Source organism: Gallus gallus, chromosome 3 (genome assembly GCF_016699485.2).
Source record: "Gallus gallus isolate bGalGal1 chromosome 3, bGalGal1.mat.broiler.GRCg7b, whole genome shotgun sequence".
Taxonomy (NCBI): Eukaryota; Metazoa; Chordata; class Aves; order Galliformes; family Phasianidae; genus Gallus; species Gallus gallus.
In genome coordinates, this window is record NC_052534.1 from 75,712,994 (window position 1) to 75,729,914 (window position 16,921).

Consider the following 16,921-nt stretch of genomic DNA (forward strand, 5'->3'; position numbering starts at 1 on the left):
ATTCTCCATTCTCTCTGTACCATCGCAACATTTTCAAGTATTAATAAGATTTCTAGATGTTGAAAACATTTATAAATTTATAATCTTGCTCCCTTCCCCCCACCTTTCTAATAATGCTTTCATAGTATCTTTAATAATTTACATATCACTTAGATGCCAGTATTTGATAATGTCAGTGTGCCCAATCCAGCTTCCAATGTTGTATGTTTCTTCATATGACTACTGTAGTGAGAATATAAAGTAAAGTTTCAATTAAATCTTTTTTATGTTATTTTGTTATTTTATGCTATTTTAATGTTATGTTATTATTCAGTAATGTTCTGAGGCAAAGAAATTTGAAACATGAGGAAAGCAGATCTGCTAACAAACCAGTTTGGGCTTTGTTAGGCTGTGGATAGACACATGAATATATTACATATGATTATCATAAAATTATGGCCTGGAAATTGAACAGTCATGCTGCTGCATTTTAGACAGTACATTTATAATAAGCTGTAATAAAGAAAACTCTTTGAATGGATATAAGAATAGGCATTTCTTGACGATCACAAATGTATGCTCAATTGGTGCTTTTGAAGCTCAATTTAACAAAGCAAACAGATTTCCTTGTAGTGTTAACACAGTTGTTCTTAGTGGTGAATTTTGATTTATGGGGGGAAAAAAATCTCTAAGCACGTGAAACTAGATGTTTGGGAGCTAAATGGAAGAAAAGCGTGTGGTTCATAATGGTTGTATTTTGAAAGCTCCACGTTGTTAAAAGTGGGTTTGAAAGACTCACTTGCAATTATTTGCTACTTTGGATTCTAGTTTCAATTTCTTTTGGTTTGTTCTGATATCATTTAGCATTTTCCAGAAAAAGCAGCAGAAATACCATTTCTAAGAATGTTTCAGAACCCAGATAAGCAATGACTAGAATTAGGTCTAGGGCCGGAGCCTGATAACGCTGGCACGAGTTAATTGAGCTTATGAAACTGCTCAGAGGTACATAACCTATGAGGGTAAGCTTGTAGAGCCTGGGTGCAAGTGAATAGCAAGAGATGCTATCTGACTCAGGAAAGTAGTTCTTCTGCAGATAGCACAGGCTGATGGGAAGCTTCTGATAGCACAGCTGTGGGGCTTCTCTCTACAAACCCATTCGTGGGGGCTACAGCAACAAGCCACGGAGCTCCTTGTAGAGGGAGATGTGCAGATAGAATGAGATAAAAATCAGCTCCTGCAGTAGTTAACAGCTTGGATACCAAGAAAAGATGAAAAACAGTCATACAAGAAAGTATGCTGTAAAATCTGAGTATGATCAACACAAACATTTGCTAAGAGAGCCATGATTAGGGTCCAACATGCAAAAGAGAAAAATGTCAGAATAAACTTCTTCATCCTGACACTGTCACCTCGGTTCTCTGTCTTATTCTGAAGTACAGAAGTAATGTTGCCAAAGACTGTAGGACAGTGAAAGCATAGCTTTGTCTCTGGAAGATATGTTTTGGTTTTTTTTTTTTTACTGATAAATTATTAAAGAGATCTCAGCTGCCCTTGTGTTGCAGGATTTCTTGGTAGCATGACTGTAAGTACCTGAGGGATAATTACAATAAGGTTTAGAGAACCAAATGGGGGGTAAATGCTTTCCCTGGTGTGTGACCGCAAACCATCTCTCTCCGTTTCCCCATTTGCAAGCTGAGAATAGTAAGCATTATGAAATTAATAATTTATGAATGAGGTAAGTGTTGTTTTCAAAGTACATTCTTTATGATCCGTGCGTAACTCGGGTCTGGATCTTTGTTTCTTAGCATGCAGAGCTCTTCGTTTGGAGCTGTCTCCTTTTTGCAAAAATCAGTTTGCGTGTGTAAAACACCAATCAAGGCTAAGGCTGGTGTTCACAAATTAGCTCGCATCAAGCAGGAATACAGTCCTCAAAATATTCCAGGCTGTGGGTGAAATATTTCCTTCTGGAATCATTGCTGCATTACAATTACAGCTTTTCAATCAACTCGCACATACGCTTGCTGGTTTAGCCAACTGTATCTTCTCTTACCATCCTTGTGGGGATGGCTTTTTTCAGAAACATCCAGAGGATCCCTTATATTTCAGTGCTTTTTTTTTATTTTTTCTGTCAACCTGCTCATCAGTTCTGTGATTTGCTGGGGTATTTTCTACCTCTTTGTGTGCATCTGCCTGTTTTTCTTAGATACTTAGGCAAACGTCCCCTAGTTTCAGCATTGATGGTGGGCTGATGGTTTATTATTGGTGCTATTATTCCTGGTATACCATATCCAAACTGGCTGTCTCTGGCCTCCATAAAGTTCTTCCAAGTGTTTGTGGAGCGTTTGTTTTACCACTTCCTCCAAATTCATGAACTGTTGAGCAGATGAGGTTCTCTTTGCACAAAGTATGTATCCTCCTTGAGTATCTTCACATTGAGGCTTTCCTTGAGAGCTCCATTACTCCTTTCACACTGCCTGGGTGTTCACTGCAGTTCCCCATTCCCCTAGAGGTTCTTCCTCTTCTATCAGTGCAGACTTCCACTTGCTGCTTTAATACAGCTGTAGTTATGGACTTATCACAGTGGAGGTATGCCAAGTTCACGAGTCTTAGAACAGAATTCTTCTCTTTCTCAGTTTCTACAGAAGACATACAGAGACATCTGTTTTTCTTTAATGCAGAAACCTCTGCTGATGAGGGTGCTATAGCGAAGGCTATTTATCTGTGAAGCCTACTATTTATTACTTTATTTCATTTAACTCTTCAGCACCTGCGGACTCTCGGATCACTGCTTCCCATTCATGGCAATAATTAAAAGAAAATAGGTTTTTGAAAAGCTTTAAAGTTCCCCCAGGACTTAGGTGTAGGAAGGTCAGCAGCTCTATGAGATTCCTGAGTTATAATGCCTGGAGCTGCAGACAGTTTATAGGTTTGCTATGGCTGACCAGGTTTTCCCACTGAGTTTAATGGAAAGTATAGAAAAAGATCCACATCTTGAAGAATATATATCATTGAGAAGCAAAACATTTGTGCAAACATACTCCCACATCATGGTCTTAGCGGCTACAAGGAGGGTCTGCTTTGTTGTAGTACCCCTATTTCTCTGAGTCCCAAACAGCTCATTGGTGTCTTACAGATAGTTCAGATGGTGTTAGAGGGTCAGGTGTATGGGAGACCTTCCAGGATACATTAAGAAATCTATTACCAGCTGGCACAGAAGTCATTAAGCTTGTAATATTTCTGATAAGAGGAAGTTTTCTTAGTCCTGATGTTTCCATCAATCAGTTGCCAGGAAAACCCCAGGCTCCAACCTGCATTATCTGGCAGATAGTGGTATCTATGTTTGAAATTACATATAATGTTTTCCCAAATAATCTCTCATATGTTAAGAAAAAGGAGTAAATCATAAACTGAGTACCAGACATTGGAAGCCAATAAAAAATACATTCTACAATTCAGCAAAGCCACGCTCTTGTGATTTTTGAATGAATTTTCTCTTCGGTGTATTTCTTGATTTTCCACCACTTGATGTTGGCGGTGTGATTTAATGTGGTGTGAACAAAAACATTAAATTTTTTATATTTCTTAATGTTCCTTTCCAGGAATGAGATCTCAAAACTGGAGCATTTCCATTCCCTATTACACAAGAAACAGCGTAGTTACACTTTGAAGACTTCTTTAATGTTAAATAAATGTATCAACTGCATTGTGTTTACCCAACCTGATAACCGTGTGTTGGGTAGTATATTACTTAAGCACACTGATTTTATGTCCTTTTAATTTAGCAAAAGAATCGAGTTACCAGTGCTGTTGCTTTACTTTTGACGCATCTGTGGTTTTGATAAAATAATCTCTTGAATCATGTTAAGAAATGGATATTAAATTAGGTTATGAAGTCTGTTCTGGCATGAACAAAAATGAGGCGGTTTACTTAACTGATGAATTTGTGCCAGTTGACAGCGCTAATGTTGTTGTGTACATGAATGGTATGAACAGGCACTTAATTACCATCTCTTGTCTTTTTATAATTCTTAGAGAAGGCTTAATTTTACTGTGGAGAACATGAGAAACTTTACATGAAAGGGGAAAGGGGTTCTTTAGAAGCATCTGAACAAGCTGTCCGAGCATTAGGAAGAAGCTCAGAAGGAACAACTTCCAGTCTTTAGCTTTCAAAAATGCCTCATTTTGGGGTTTGGCTTTTAGTTACACCTTCAGAAGCTCTTCATTTTGTTACTGTTGCTTCTCTCTTTCCTTCATTCTGTCTCATCCTGTTCCTTCAAGATGTCATGACCTCTCTTCATTTCATCCAATCCCCACGTAATTGTTCCTTTCGTCCACTGAGTGTTGGCATTGCTTCTTCCTCACCTTCAGATGATGCCCCCACTGCTATGGAGTCACAAGAACCATGGACAGGTTAATTCTCTGTGTTGTCTAGGTCATTCCACGTTGCTTGACAAGTTTAGAAACAATGTCTGCAATACTACACCAGGCAGTTACAGCACTTGAGAATAAAGCAGAAGTGAGGATTGCAGACGTGCTATTCAGCTAGAGAGGTTTTATTTCCTAAGCTGTAATCTCTGGCTGGATGTACCCCGATACCCTCAGGACAGTGTAGCTTCCGAATCTCATATTCTTGGACAGTTGTTAGAAAAACATGGTATAACATTTGCAGAATGGCTGCTTAGAGAAGGGTGAGCTCCAGTTCTCCTGCAGCAGAAGGCCGGGATAGGAAGCAACCCAGGAGCTTCTCCCTTGTGTACGTAAAGCCAACCGTTTCTTTTGGGATGTGCTTCTTTGGCTTGTTTGTTGGCTTCAGCTCTGAGAATGGATCCTAATGGAGAAAAGTTAGTTATCAGGGAGGAAGAATTACTTTCTGGACCTTATGTGGCAACTCTGAATTTCTTTTGAAAAGGACAGATTGTATATTTGAGCATTATCAAAAAAAGATTACCTCCATTGCACATGTAGCTCTCCAAAAGAAAGAAAAGCAGATTCAATAGGATACCTATAGGATCTGTCTTGCTTGTGTGTTATAATTCCTTACTTAATTTTCTGCTTAGAAATAAAGTTCTTTTTAATTTCTTAGTATTTCAATTGCTACTTTTTCTGACTTATTCTCTCATGAAAGTTAACATTTTCTGGCGTACTGTTATGATCTTCTGGGATCTCACAAACAGGCTGATAATTTTGCATGTGGAATAAGCAATAGAAATAGGTGCATCAAAGAACAATTTTCTTTCTATAAATGTTTGTTAATAGAGGGGAAAGTGCAACAAAAAGGCATTTAAAGAGAGAAAAGATTGGAAATAGAATATGTTCACATTTTGCTTACAAACATCGCTATCTTTTAAGTGGACAATTTACTGAGATGAAATCATTTCAATTGCTTCATAAAAAACATGTATATGGAAACAAGCCTTCTTTCAGTCAAGTTTCCATTTATCTAGAAACTGATTTTTTTTCTTTCAAAAGAACTCGAATATGAGGAAAGTAGATGAATTTGTAAAGATTATCCATTGTAGATACAGTTTCTGTAATATTAACTGTCTCAAATTCTCACTGATAACCATTATGTAATGTAGCAGCTTGCCCAGGAATTTTATGCTCCTTAGGAAGTAAGGATGATGAGACCGATGTCTGAGTGCAGTTTTAAAAGAAAATGCACGTGTGTTAATTAAAAGAAAGCCTGGCTCAGCAGGTTAAATAATGGCTCAGTCTGTTCAACAAGTGCAGTGTGGAGATGCACAGAAAAGCCTTGGCTGTTGGTAACATCACAAAAAATGCTGCCCTTTTTACAGGACTGGAGTTAACTATATTCACTGTAAATGATTTTTCCTCTTTTTCAACTGGATATATATATATTTTTCATATCTTGCCCTAAGTTCATATAATATGTGGCTGCATATAAAAATGCTGCTGTGATTCATCTCAAAATGGCTCGGTTAGTCTGCTAAGCGAGGTGATTTAATATGTTAGATATTTCACTTTTTTAATATATTTTGATTTTTTTTTTCTGAAAATGGGGGATGGAGGGATACTGTGGGGAAAAAAACATCATTTTTCATAGCAAGCAGCACAAACAATGGTGGCAGTGGGGAACCTTTCTTGGCAGATAGCTGGAGGATGGTCTGTGTTGTATCTAGCCTAACTTGCAGAGCTGTTGATAAAGAGGAGGTGCAGCTCTTGCTCACTTTTTCCTATCACAACTGGCAATCTAGCAGTGGGTTAGTGAATCACCATCCAAGAGGAAGCTAATCTGTATTTTTGGCAAGTAATTTCTGTTGGGCAAGTAGGCTGGTTCCAGATAACCAGAGCAAATGCAAGCAGGAACAGCAAGTATTCTGCTCCTCTGGGGAGGAAGGCAATCCATGGTGACTGTCCATGGTGAAGCTGGTGACTGTCCATCCCATGAAACATTTGTGGCCCTCACCAGAAATACCGTCCTGATGCACTCCACCTTTGTCAGCCCCATATCCTAAGACTGGTCTTCCGGGGTTCTGATTCTGACTGGCTATCTGAAAACAGGTTAGGGAAATAAGTATTTTAGGGAAGTTCCACAGAGTCCTTATGGTTTCTGTCTTGAAATTTCTGTCCTGAAGTTACTGGATGCTGATTCAAGTGCATTTTATTGACAATATGGCAGAAGCATTGGCATGGTACCAAGAGCATCACTGCTGATGAGGATGAGCGTTTTGGCTAAAAACTGCCATCCTTCCTGAGATGCTTCTCCCATTTCTGTGAAGCTGGAGGAAGTGCCTCCCAGGAAGAGAAATGATAGTGCATTATTTAGTTACTCCTACAGGCTGTATTACTTAAGGGGGAGAAGAGCTGAACCTACGCAAAGGAAGAACTGAGAAGACACCATTCTGAGCAGCTCAGAGCGAATTCCCAAAGAGAAGCGAATTCAAGACAGTTCCATTTTAAAGCTAAAATACCAGAAAGTAGTGTCTAGGTGATAGTAGATGTAGGGTGTGAATTTCAGATACAAGGATCATTGTGCGCTTGTTTAGTCCAGTGCATAAACAGTACTGTGTAGAAGTCTACTAAGATACAACAATAGTTGAATTTAGTAGAAAAGTATTTTTAATGCTGAAAAATGTGCTATGCTCAGAGCACTTGCAGTCCTGATCAAACGTCTGGAATTTGCTGAAACTTGTATGTACTTCTGCAGGACTGAGATTGCTTAAAATATGGGGATCAGTATGTGCTGTATTTCTTCCTTCATAAAATAATGACTACAACTTGCAATTGTTAAAGACTGTGATCACCATATTCAAGTCAGTGCTTTGGCAGGTGTTCATATTTTGTAGAAAGATCTGTCTCCTAGATTGCTAATGAATGGCCAAGCAAGTATCTAGTTAGTTAATAATACTGCTTAATTGCTACAGTCAAATAGAGCTGCCATCTAATTTATTGCTATTCTAAGCGTCCAAACACTGGAAGAATGATAAACCAAGAGAAAGCCATAGAGATTGTTATTTAGTTGAAGTCATTGCCTGCAGTTTTTTATATTTCTCTCCCTGGCAGGTGATCCTTCTAACATTTTCTTGCTTTGGCAGAAAATCAGATGCATGGCCATACCCCCCACTGTCCCTGTTGCCACTGGGCAGCTGTTTTCAAAGTAAAATACCTTCCCAAGTTACTATGCAGCCAAGTGTTTTTCCTGTGTATATATGTATAGAGTCTGCTAGAAAAGAATGGTGTGTTTTCCTGAATATACCTAAAGGAACAGGAGTATGTCCAGTGAGCATGTGTCAGTCAAATATCTGGACTGCATGTGGCTTTTCAGCATGGATGTGAAGAACTAAGGTGCTGTGCAGAAAGTGCTACAAAGACTGGCAACCTGGGTCATTGGGTAACTTTATCCAGGTGATCATCAGCAAATTTCACTTAAGGAATAAATGGTTTTAGAAGAGAGCTCTTTACAGGTGATAGAATGGAGAAAAGAGTAGTGCGTGATTTGGAAACCTGGCTCTGCGAGTCCTATAATGTAAGAGGCCTCAGCTGTAAGGGGGTTTAACAAAATTGTCTTACAGTGTGATTTTTAGTTGACAAGTAAAATCCCAGAGCTTCCTCTCCAGGACTGAACTCGGAGTAAATGCCAAGCAAAATGTTATGGTTCTGCTTATCAAATTAAGGACAAGACCTGTACTGTGCAGTGTAGGAGGACTCAGTCCATGCAAAGGACTTCATTAATTAATTGCCTTTATCTGAAAATTAATGGAAAACAGGCTCATGGGCTTTTTCACTGTATGTGCTGTTAAGCTGCCTGCTGACAGTTATGGCCTTTTTCAAACCTGCATCCTCAACTGTAGTAAATCCCCATGTCACTGCAAGTAGACTACAGACGTGAGGAACTATGCTAATGAATTGAAATAACCACTGCACTAAGTGAAGATGCAGAATTCAAAGTGTTGTGTTACTCTGTAGAGCTTTTGATTGGTAAACTCCAGCAAACTAAGCGCAGCTAGCAGTTGAATGCAGCTCTATACTTATGAAGAGGCTCTTTGGAACTAAGTGAAATATATGGGTAAAGTTGTTAAAGCATTAGATAAGGTTCTCTGGTTACCATGGTTACTTGAAATTTTTTGCATTGTATCATAGATTAGAATGCATAGGATGAAGTAGTCAAAACAAATAGGAAGGCCAGAGCATGTAAACTACATTTCCAGATCACACAGCATCGCCAAATAGAAAGACAAAGAGCTCAGGGTATTGGTTACTGACAATTCTAAGAATCAATGCAATGAGGCCTGAAAGGTAGTCAGAGCCTACGTGATTTGAAGTCCTTCAGTATTTTGGAGTTATGATTTTAATTTTTAAATACAAATGAAGATAAAAAAAAAATCCTTAGTTAAGAGTAGGATGCTTTTCCACAAGCTTTTCCCCATACTGAAATCTGACACGTGGCTTTGAGACGTTCAACAAAGAAGGCTGACGAAACATGGATAATACATGTTGTGCACTTAGGCTGGCAGTTGTGCTTACACTGGAAGCAGTTTATTCCCATGGAAACCTATTTGCATTTGGGCCAGAACTGACTTCTTTTCGACTCTGTTAGAGCTGCTGATGTTTTAGTATAACGTAATTGCTGTATATTGACAGCAGATATGAAGAGTATTTTTAAAATATTGAGTAGCTGAGTCTGTGTGTAACTGAGGTGGAGTCTGCAGTTCTTCTGTGTAAGATGGAGGCATGTTACTAAAAAATGAAGGGCAAAAGTGAAATACATGTTTATCCCCAACTGTTGTTTTACTGTGTTCTGTTTTTGTTTTTAAACAGGTGACAAAAGAACTGAAACAGTATGACAATAAAATCATTGAGTGCAAGTTTGAGAACAACAGCTGGGTCTTCATGAGACAGAGAATAGACAAAAGCTTTCCAAATGCCTACAGCACTGCCATGGGTGAGTGGAATAATACACTTCAAAACATTCTCAGGCTCAAATTTTGATTTATTAATTCTGTTCTAGTCTTAGGAGGAAAGGTGTCCTGGACTTTCCTTTACTGTTTGAGGTACCCATGGAAACCTTTCTTGTTCATCTTGGCAACCCTTGCCAAGTTTAATTCAAGCTGGGCCTTGGCTTTCTTGACCCCATCCCTACACAGCCTAGCAGCTTCCTTATACTCTTCCCATACTACCTGCCTCTGCTTCTACTGCCTGTGCATTTTCCTCTTGCTCTTCAGTATGACCAGCAGATCCTGGTTTGGCCATGCTAGTCTCTTGCCTTCCTTTCCTGGCTTGCTACACCTGGGGATGGAGAGCTCTTATGTGCTAAGCCTCCTTAAAGATCTGCCATCTCTGCTCTGCACCCTTATCCATGAGAACAGTTTTCCAGGGTGTTTTACTGACTAACTCCCTGAAGAGCTGGAGGTTAGCTTTCCTAAAATGTAGCATCCTCATTTTACTCTTTGCCTGTCTCATATCCCTCTGGAGCGTGAACTCAACCATAGCATGATCACTACAGCCCAGGCAGCCTCCAATCCTGATGTCACCAATCTGCTAATTTGCATTGGTGAGCAACAGGTCCAGTATTGCATCCCCCCTGGTGGGGCCTTCAATTACTTGACTCAGGAAGTTATCCCTAATGAATTCCAGGAGCCTCTTGGATTGCCTACACCTCGCTGTGCTACTTTCTCAGCAGATGTCTGGGTGGTCAAAGTCCCCCAGCAGGATGAGTGCTTGCATTTGTGATGCCTCTTCTACCTGGAGGTAGAAGGCCTCATTGACGGGCTTTGTTTGATTGGTGGCCTTTACTAGACACCAATCACAAGGCTTCCTTTGCTACCGTGATCTCTAACTGACACCCATAAGCTTTCAACTAGCTTATGTCTGTTCTTTAAGGACAGCTCTTCACATTCTATTCCTTTCCTGATGTAGATAGCAACACTCCCTCCTCTCTTTCCTCGCCTGTCCCTTCTGAACAGTTGTAGCCATCAATAGCCACACTCCAGTCATGGAAATCATCCCATCATCACAATGCTTTCTGACAGCTGAGGTCTCATAATGTGAAACTTCTGAAATACCTTTTCAGCAAAAATGAGCATAATAAAAATATTTCCAGGATGATGTCTTACTAATTGGAAATGCTGTGAATGATTCTGAAATTCTGCAGGAAAGAATCTTTCAGAGCCAGGAAATTGTATACTAATTATTATTTGCAACTATGTTAGAAGTAAATTTTAGGGAGTCTTAATGTGTTTAGTAATGAACAAGCCAACAGATACATATTTTTTCCATGAAGTTGCATACATACTGTGTTCAGTCCTTACGTGCCATACATTAGCCTCTCAATCTTATGTATATTTCCAAGAGAATTGCAGTATTCGTGCTTCATTTCTTGCTTTTTTGTTGTTTTGGTTTTTTGGGGGTACTTCCTCAGTCTCTAGAGAGGACTAATTGGAGGAGTACAAAGTTGCATACAAAAAGTATTAAAAATACTCATAGAATCATCTGGGTTGAAAAAGACCTTCCAAGATCCCCAATTCAATATTAAGCCAATCTTGTTTAGAAATGTTAGAATTTCGTTGGTGTTTTAAGGCCAGGTCTCACGAGGCGTTTGTTTCTGCTGCTTCACTTGTTGCTTGCTTCACTGGGATGTCTGGTCACAGAATGAAAGAATCAGAGAACATCCCAACTTAGAAGGGACCCGTAAGGATCACTGAGTCCAACTCGTGGCTCCATGCAACACCACCTAAAAATCAGACTGTATGTCTGAGAGCTTTGTCCAGATACATCTTGAACTCCAACAGCTTGGGGCTGTGACCACTTCCTGCCACTGTATAGTTGCTGCATGCAGCAATATGCACATGCACACAGAAACATACACATGCCCATTTTTGTTTAAAAAGGGATGGATGCCCACTGCGGCAGCAGTGCTTTGCTGTCTGGTGCACAGCCTGACTCCTGACAGAGCAGGCTTGTGCAAGTAGGTGTTTAAGGCTGACTACTCAAGCCAAATTATGTTATTTATTTTGAACAGAGGGGTTCAAAGTATTGAAGTGCAATGAATACTCTTACAAATCAGTTTAGTAAATTCACAACGTGTTCTTTGTTCCCAGCTGTATGCAATAGCATCCAGAACCCGGTCACAAAGGAGATACTGTTCGAGTTCATCGACAGGTGTATGGCAGCTTCTCAGGGACAGACGCGGAAGCACCACCTCGACCCCGACACTGAACTGATGCCACCCCCGCCACCCAAAAGGCCACGCACCATCACATAGGCCTCGGGCACAGTGGGTGGCATTTATGCTGCTGCAGAAGGTGAAGTGCAAGTGCGAGGGCTGGGAAAAGAAACACCTGAATTGCTGTAAATATCTAGGTGTGGGTTTTTTTGGCTTTGTTTTTCCAAATTCCACGTCATGAATGGACATTGATTCGTAACTGAGAAGTTCAACCTTACCTTCTGGTATTGAAGATGAAATTTCCAAGGGTGTAGGCAAGAACAGTACAGTGGAATCAAGGGAAAGCTGCCTTGTTTATATACGGATATCTTTTCACCTTTAATTTATAATGTCAGCAACCTGGAACTGCAAAAATACTGGAATGCTGTACTTTTTAGAAGCTGTGTTTAAAAGAAGAAAAGGTGTTTTTTTTTCTTAATGATTATTGTTATTCCACTGGTTGCAGTTTGTCACCCATAGTATAATTTATCATAGTTTCCCTGCATTTCTGAGACTTGTGTTTAACAGCAAACAGCAATGTTGTTTCTGCGCTGTGTTGGCTGACAACCAAGCCTTCTTAGGCTAAAATCCACTAATTTTGAAATTAGCTGGGTTTTTGTTGTTGAAATATTGAAGAGGTGAATCCCTCTTGTAAATAGCATCCTTTTGAAAAGAAGTGTTTTGGGTGTTTGTGTTCTTTTTTTTTTTTTTCTTTTTTGCTCTTTGAACCTAACACACCAAATGTATAGTGGGCTGATTTTAGCTTCGCCTTGAAGTTCCTCTGTAGATAAGGAAATCATCAAATCTTTAATATTAAGGTCTCTGTTCCAAGACCATTTCTAGTACAGGGCTTAGTTCTCCACAGTGATACCATTGTAAATATTACTAAAAAGTACACTTCACTGTGATATGCAAGAGTAATAACCAGTGCTAATAATGATGTCTCAGATCCAGGCGCACTATGGCAAAAGAAACACCAGATGCTCCTTCATGAAGGAGAAGGCAGTTCTGTGTGAGAGACCCACGCCGTAGGGCAAGTGTCCTGGCTGGGATGGTTGCAGGGCAGAGATGAACACTGCGTGGTGCGGATGGGGTTGGCTGTCCTGTGACACTGTGTGAGGCCGCTGGCTGACTTCCCTTCATATGGCATGAAGGAGCTTATTGATTCCCAGCGGCTCTCCTGGCAGCTATCCATAACACTCACTCTGAGAAGCTGCGTTCTGGTTGTAGTCATGGAGGAGCTGCTCTGAGCTGAAACCAAACGATTGCAGATGTTAAAGTTTACTGTAAATTTAACAAACAGGGATCTGATTGGTTGTTTCTGTAGTTCACTGAGCGTGTCAGGACAAGTCATCCATTCATCCAGCAGCCTGATCCGTAAAGACCATTGATTTGTTACAACTAAAACACACTCAATGAGTTTTAATTAAAATTAGCTCCTGCAGTTTATTTTTTTTCTCTATAGGGAAACTTTAGGACTATGCTTTGTGGTGGCTTCTCTCACTGTTTCAGTCCGTTGTGTAAATGCACACAGCATCGCTCAGATGGCATTCCTAGCATCTCTTTCTGGGATGTTCTACACATGTCTCAGAAAACTGAAGGAGATATATAAGTTACTTTTTTTACTGTGGTAAATCTCGAGGGGAAAAAATGTGTTCATCAAAGCTCTGTACATAGTTTCTGCATATTGTCTATAGAAAAGATATAACACCACCTATGCAAGGTCGCAAAATTATCTCCTAAGAAGAGCCTTATGAATTTGATGTGAAAACCTATGCATCCTCTGCGCATCTTGCATTGAAACACACGGTTAAATATTTCTTCACGTAGTATAAAGATTTCCCCCTCCATTAAACTCATCATTAAGATTGTCATAACGAACTTTTTGTCACCAATCTTCATGGTTCTGTGGCAGTTCTAACTTCTAAGATGATTGCAGCCTTTTAAATGAGTTACTGCATTTCATTCTTTTAAGGTTTGTCCAAGCTGCCTCCTTCTTTCTCCTTCCCAGCATTGGCATCTTGTGTTTCGACAAGACCTAGCTTCTGCTTCTCCTTCTATGTTAGAGCTTCGGGAATCGAGCCGCAGCTGTCCTCCGTGTGCATTCCGCCAAGCTCGTGAGTGTGCTGTGGCCCTTGTGTTTGGACTGTGTCTTTTTTCACGCTCCTCTTGAAATGGATATTTTGAAAGAGCGGTGACTGAGGAAGTTCAGAGCTCCACATTCATATTCAATTATAGAACTATCCTTGCACTACAACCTGTAGCATTTTAGAGAGGTCAATTTGCTTTGCTTTTTGGGAAGAGGAATCTACTGAGCAAGGGTTGAATGAAGAACCTGATGAAAACAAATGGAATTTCACTTGGACCAGATGGGTTTCATGCTGTGAGAAGTGCATACTTCCTTTGTCTGCTACTAGAAGTTCAAGACTGAAGCAAAGAAGAGTCTGTTCCAGGAAAATAATGATAATTAAAAAAAAAAACAAACCCTAACTTGCCTATTCTTTGGTGTACAGCATGTTTCCATCCACTGTTTCATCATTTGTTAAATATATAATTAAAATTTGGTTTCAGTGGAGTTTCCAAAAAATGTAAGTACATTCCTCTACAAACTGTATTAAGTATTTTAATAAAGTCAATGGTTTAAAATACTTCTGTTAAGGATGTGTTTACTTTTGATGCCTTGTGCTGTCCCAGTACTGGTTCAAGCACGAGAATACTGTGGTGTTATTACTCTTCAGTCCTCCAAGACAGTTTTCCACATTTTTCAGAGTTCAGTGGCCCTTCTGTTAGGTAGGAGCCTCTCAAGCCAGTGGTGGCCACAATCTGTTATGCCATTTTTAAGTACAATTTGCTCTTCCTGCTGCTGGAACCAGAAGAAAACCAGAAGATGCATGAAGTGCATACTTTATGACAAGCTAACATAACATAGCTTCACCAAGTCAGTGTTAAGAGTGCAACTGGATGAGAAGTTGTGCAAGAGGCAGCAGGATCGGTCTTGCCTGGTTGTTTGTCACACTAACCTGAAGCTTGAGGCCCTGAAGCTTGTAGCTCACCTGCTTGGATAGCTCCTGGACCTGTGTTGTAAGAGGGCTGGTTTCTATTTCAGCATTCTTCTTTCAGGAACTAAAAATGCCATCTTGGTGTTTGAACTTGCCTTTTAATTAAGGTTCTGCCTCCACTGCTGATATGCTGCTCTTCTAATGGGTGTGTTCTTTGTACACTTCCTGTGGTACCTCTCAACCATTTCTGGTTCTGTGGTGTTGGAGTGTGAATGCCAAACCGCATCTGACATTTGAATGCACCTGGAGAATACTACTGCTTCAGTCCCTGCTCAGTGCTCCTCTCTGTTTGCATTAAGGAGATAGGTTGCCATGCCTGGCCGGCCCATTGCACTATGTGGTTCATGTTCGCTTACTTGTTCATACGAGCAGTCCTTCAGCATCCCCACTCATCAGTGCAGCAACTCATCAGTTTTCTGCCTATGAGGTGTGACTTGTATTTGCATAATGTGTAATGCATAATTGTATCTCATGACCCAGGAGTATTCACAAAGGCTTTGGCACAGCATGCTCATCTCCTAGGATTCATCTACAGTCAGTGGAGAGAGAATGAGAGCAGAAGTTCAATTTGTGCCTCCTGCAATGTCGTCCTGTCTCTGCAGAGCCTCCCCCATCAATTCTTTTTAGAATCAATATACTCTGTATCCTTTTCACGTTACCCCCCTGTGCTATGAGGATTTTCTGAGCACAGAATTAAAGATTTTATTGAGAGTAAATTTTGAGGCATCAAAATTACTGCAGTGTTCAATCAAATTTATAATCTCATTAAAAGTATTGAATTATTTGGTCAAGAGCTATTTATTTTCCATAGATGCTATTGTGTTCCTTGGGATGTCTTTAGTCAAATCCTTAATCTCAGAAGTTCTGTCAACTTGCATGAGACTGTTTGGCTGCAATGCCTGAAATGGGCGGATTGCTTCCATCCCTCTGTGCAGCAGCTCAGGGTCTGCCCTCACCTTGTCTGGGGGCTTCTCACAGTCCAAGAATCATGAACACAGTGGAGTTTATGTTTACCCGTATTGTTTCCAGTGTCAAATTTCTATAGCCTGCCCACAGAGCATGACTCCTCAAGTGCACAATCCTCTGTGTTGTGCCCAGCGCCTGCTTTTCAGATTGGCCTGTTGCCATACGTGAGGCCATGAGACCACAGAGCTGAGCTTCCATCCACATTCCACGAGGGCATTGCTGTGCTTGGCCCCAGTGTGCTCATCCCCATACCATGCCAGCCTTGCAGATTAAATGTTTGAGGGATAGCACAGTGCCTCCAATCCTGCTTGCACAAGGAAATCAAAGCCATATCTACCAGCTGGGACAGTATCCATAACAGGAGTATGGACTCTTCCCTCCTTCCGTCCCTTATGACCCTGGTCTCCCTGTTTCATATACAAAGGTAAGTCATACTCCATGCACTGATTTCTAGATTGATGAGTTAATGCGAGCAGTGGGAACAGAGGCTGGCATTCTTTCTGCTTTCCCTGGTGAGATCCCACTGGCCGCCTCAACAAGCCGAATGCAGTGGAGGCTGGAGGTTGCTTGAGACATTTACAACACTGTTTTCCCCTAGTCAGGCTTGTGTTAATCTGGTTAATTTCAATCCACAGGCAGCAGCTGGAGAGTGCTTGAGCATGCTGTAATGAGCACAAGTGAGAAACTTCCAAAGGCGGTGGTGCATCCATGGGTATGGAGGGGTGGAAGATGCTCAATGGACTCTCAGAGGAGAATAATCTCGTGTTCCGCTGTGGCAAAAAATAAAATGTAAGTGCAAACCATTTGCACTTCATTTGGAAAAACACTGGAGTGAAAGTAACAAAAAAAAAATCAAATCACAGTCAAGTTGACTCCCATGATAGGAATTCATTTAATGAGAAATACTGTTTACGCCCCCTTTCTCCTTCCTCTTTCTCCTCCCTCAGTATCTTTGTGTCAGTTTGACTAGCAGAATGCATGCAGTTTGGGTTCAGGAGCATTCATCTATCCTACTTGGAGAAAATTAAATTTTGATTAACTCTTATGCTCAGAATTTTCTGTAATGCTGAGGAGGCGATAAGGTTATCGTATTACATGGGTCTGTATAAATGCTGTGTGTAACACTGAAGGAACAGAATTTTGTTATTATCAAGACGTACTTCAAAGAGCTTCTCAACTAATTTGATTATCATGAGAGGGGAAATTTTAATCCAAATAGTTTTAAAAAATCCTTTCAAAAAAGGTAGCGTTGTTC

The 16,921-nt window shown here is 40.4% G+C and overlaps 1 protein-coding gene across 4 annotated transcripts in view; it reads left to right on the forward strand.

Annotated features, from left to right (window-relative positions):
• RNGTT (RNA guanylyltransferase and 5'-phosphatase) overlaps positions 1-14,289 on the forward strand; it is a 186,154-nt gene extending 171,865 nt beyond the window's left edge. For all 4 annotated transcript variants that reach the window (XM_040697864.2, XM_004940391.5, XM_419843.8 and 1 more), the window contains 2 exons: positions 9,259-9,382; positions 11,538-14,289. In XM_040697864.2, the coding sequence (XP_040553798.1) occupies positions 9,259-9,382; positions 11,538-11,701 (288 nt within the window). In that variant the 3' untranslated portion in view covers positions 11,702-14,289. The remainder of the gene's footprint in view (positions 1-9,258; positions 9,383-11,537) is intronic.
• The last annotated feature ends 2,632 nt before the right edge of the window (positions 14,290-16,921 follow it).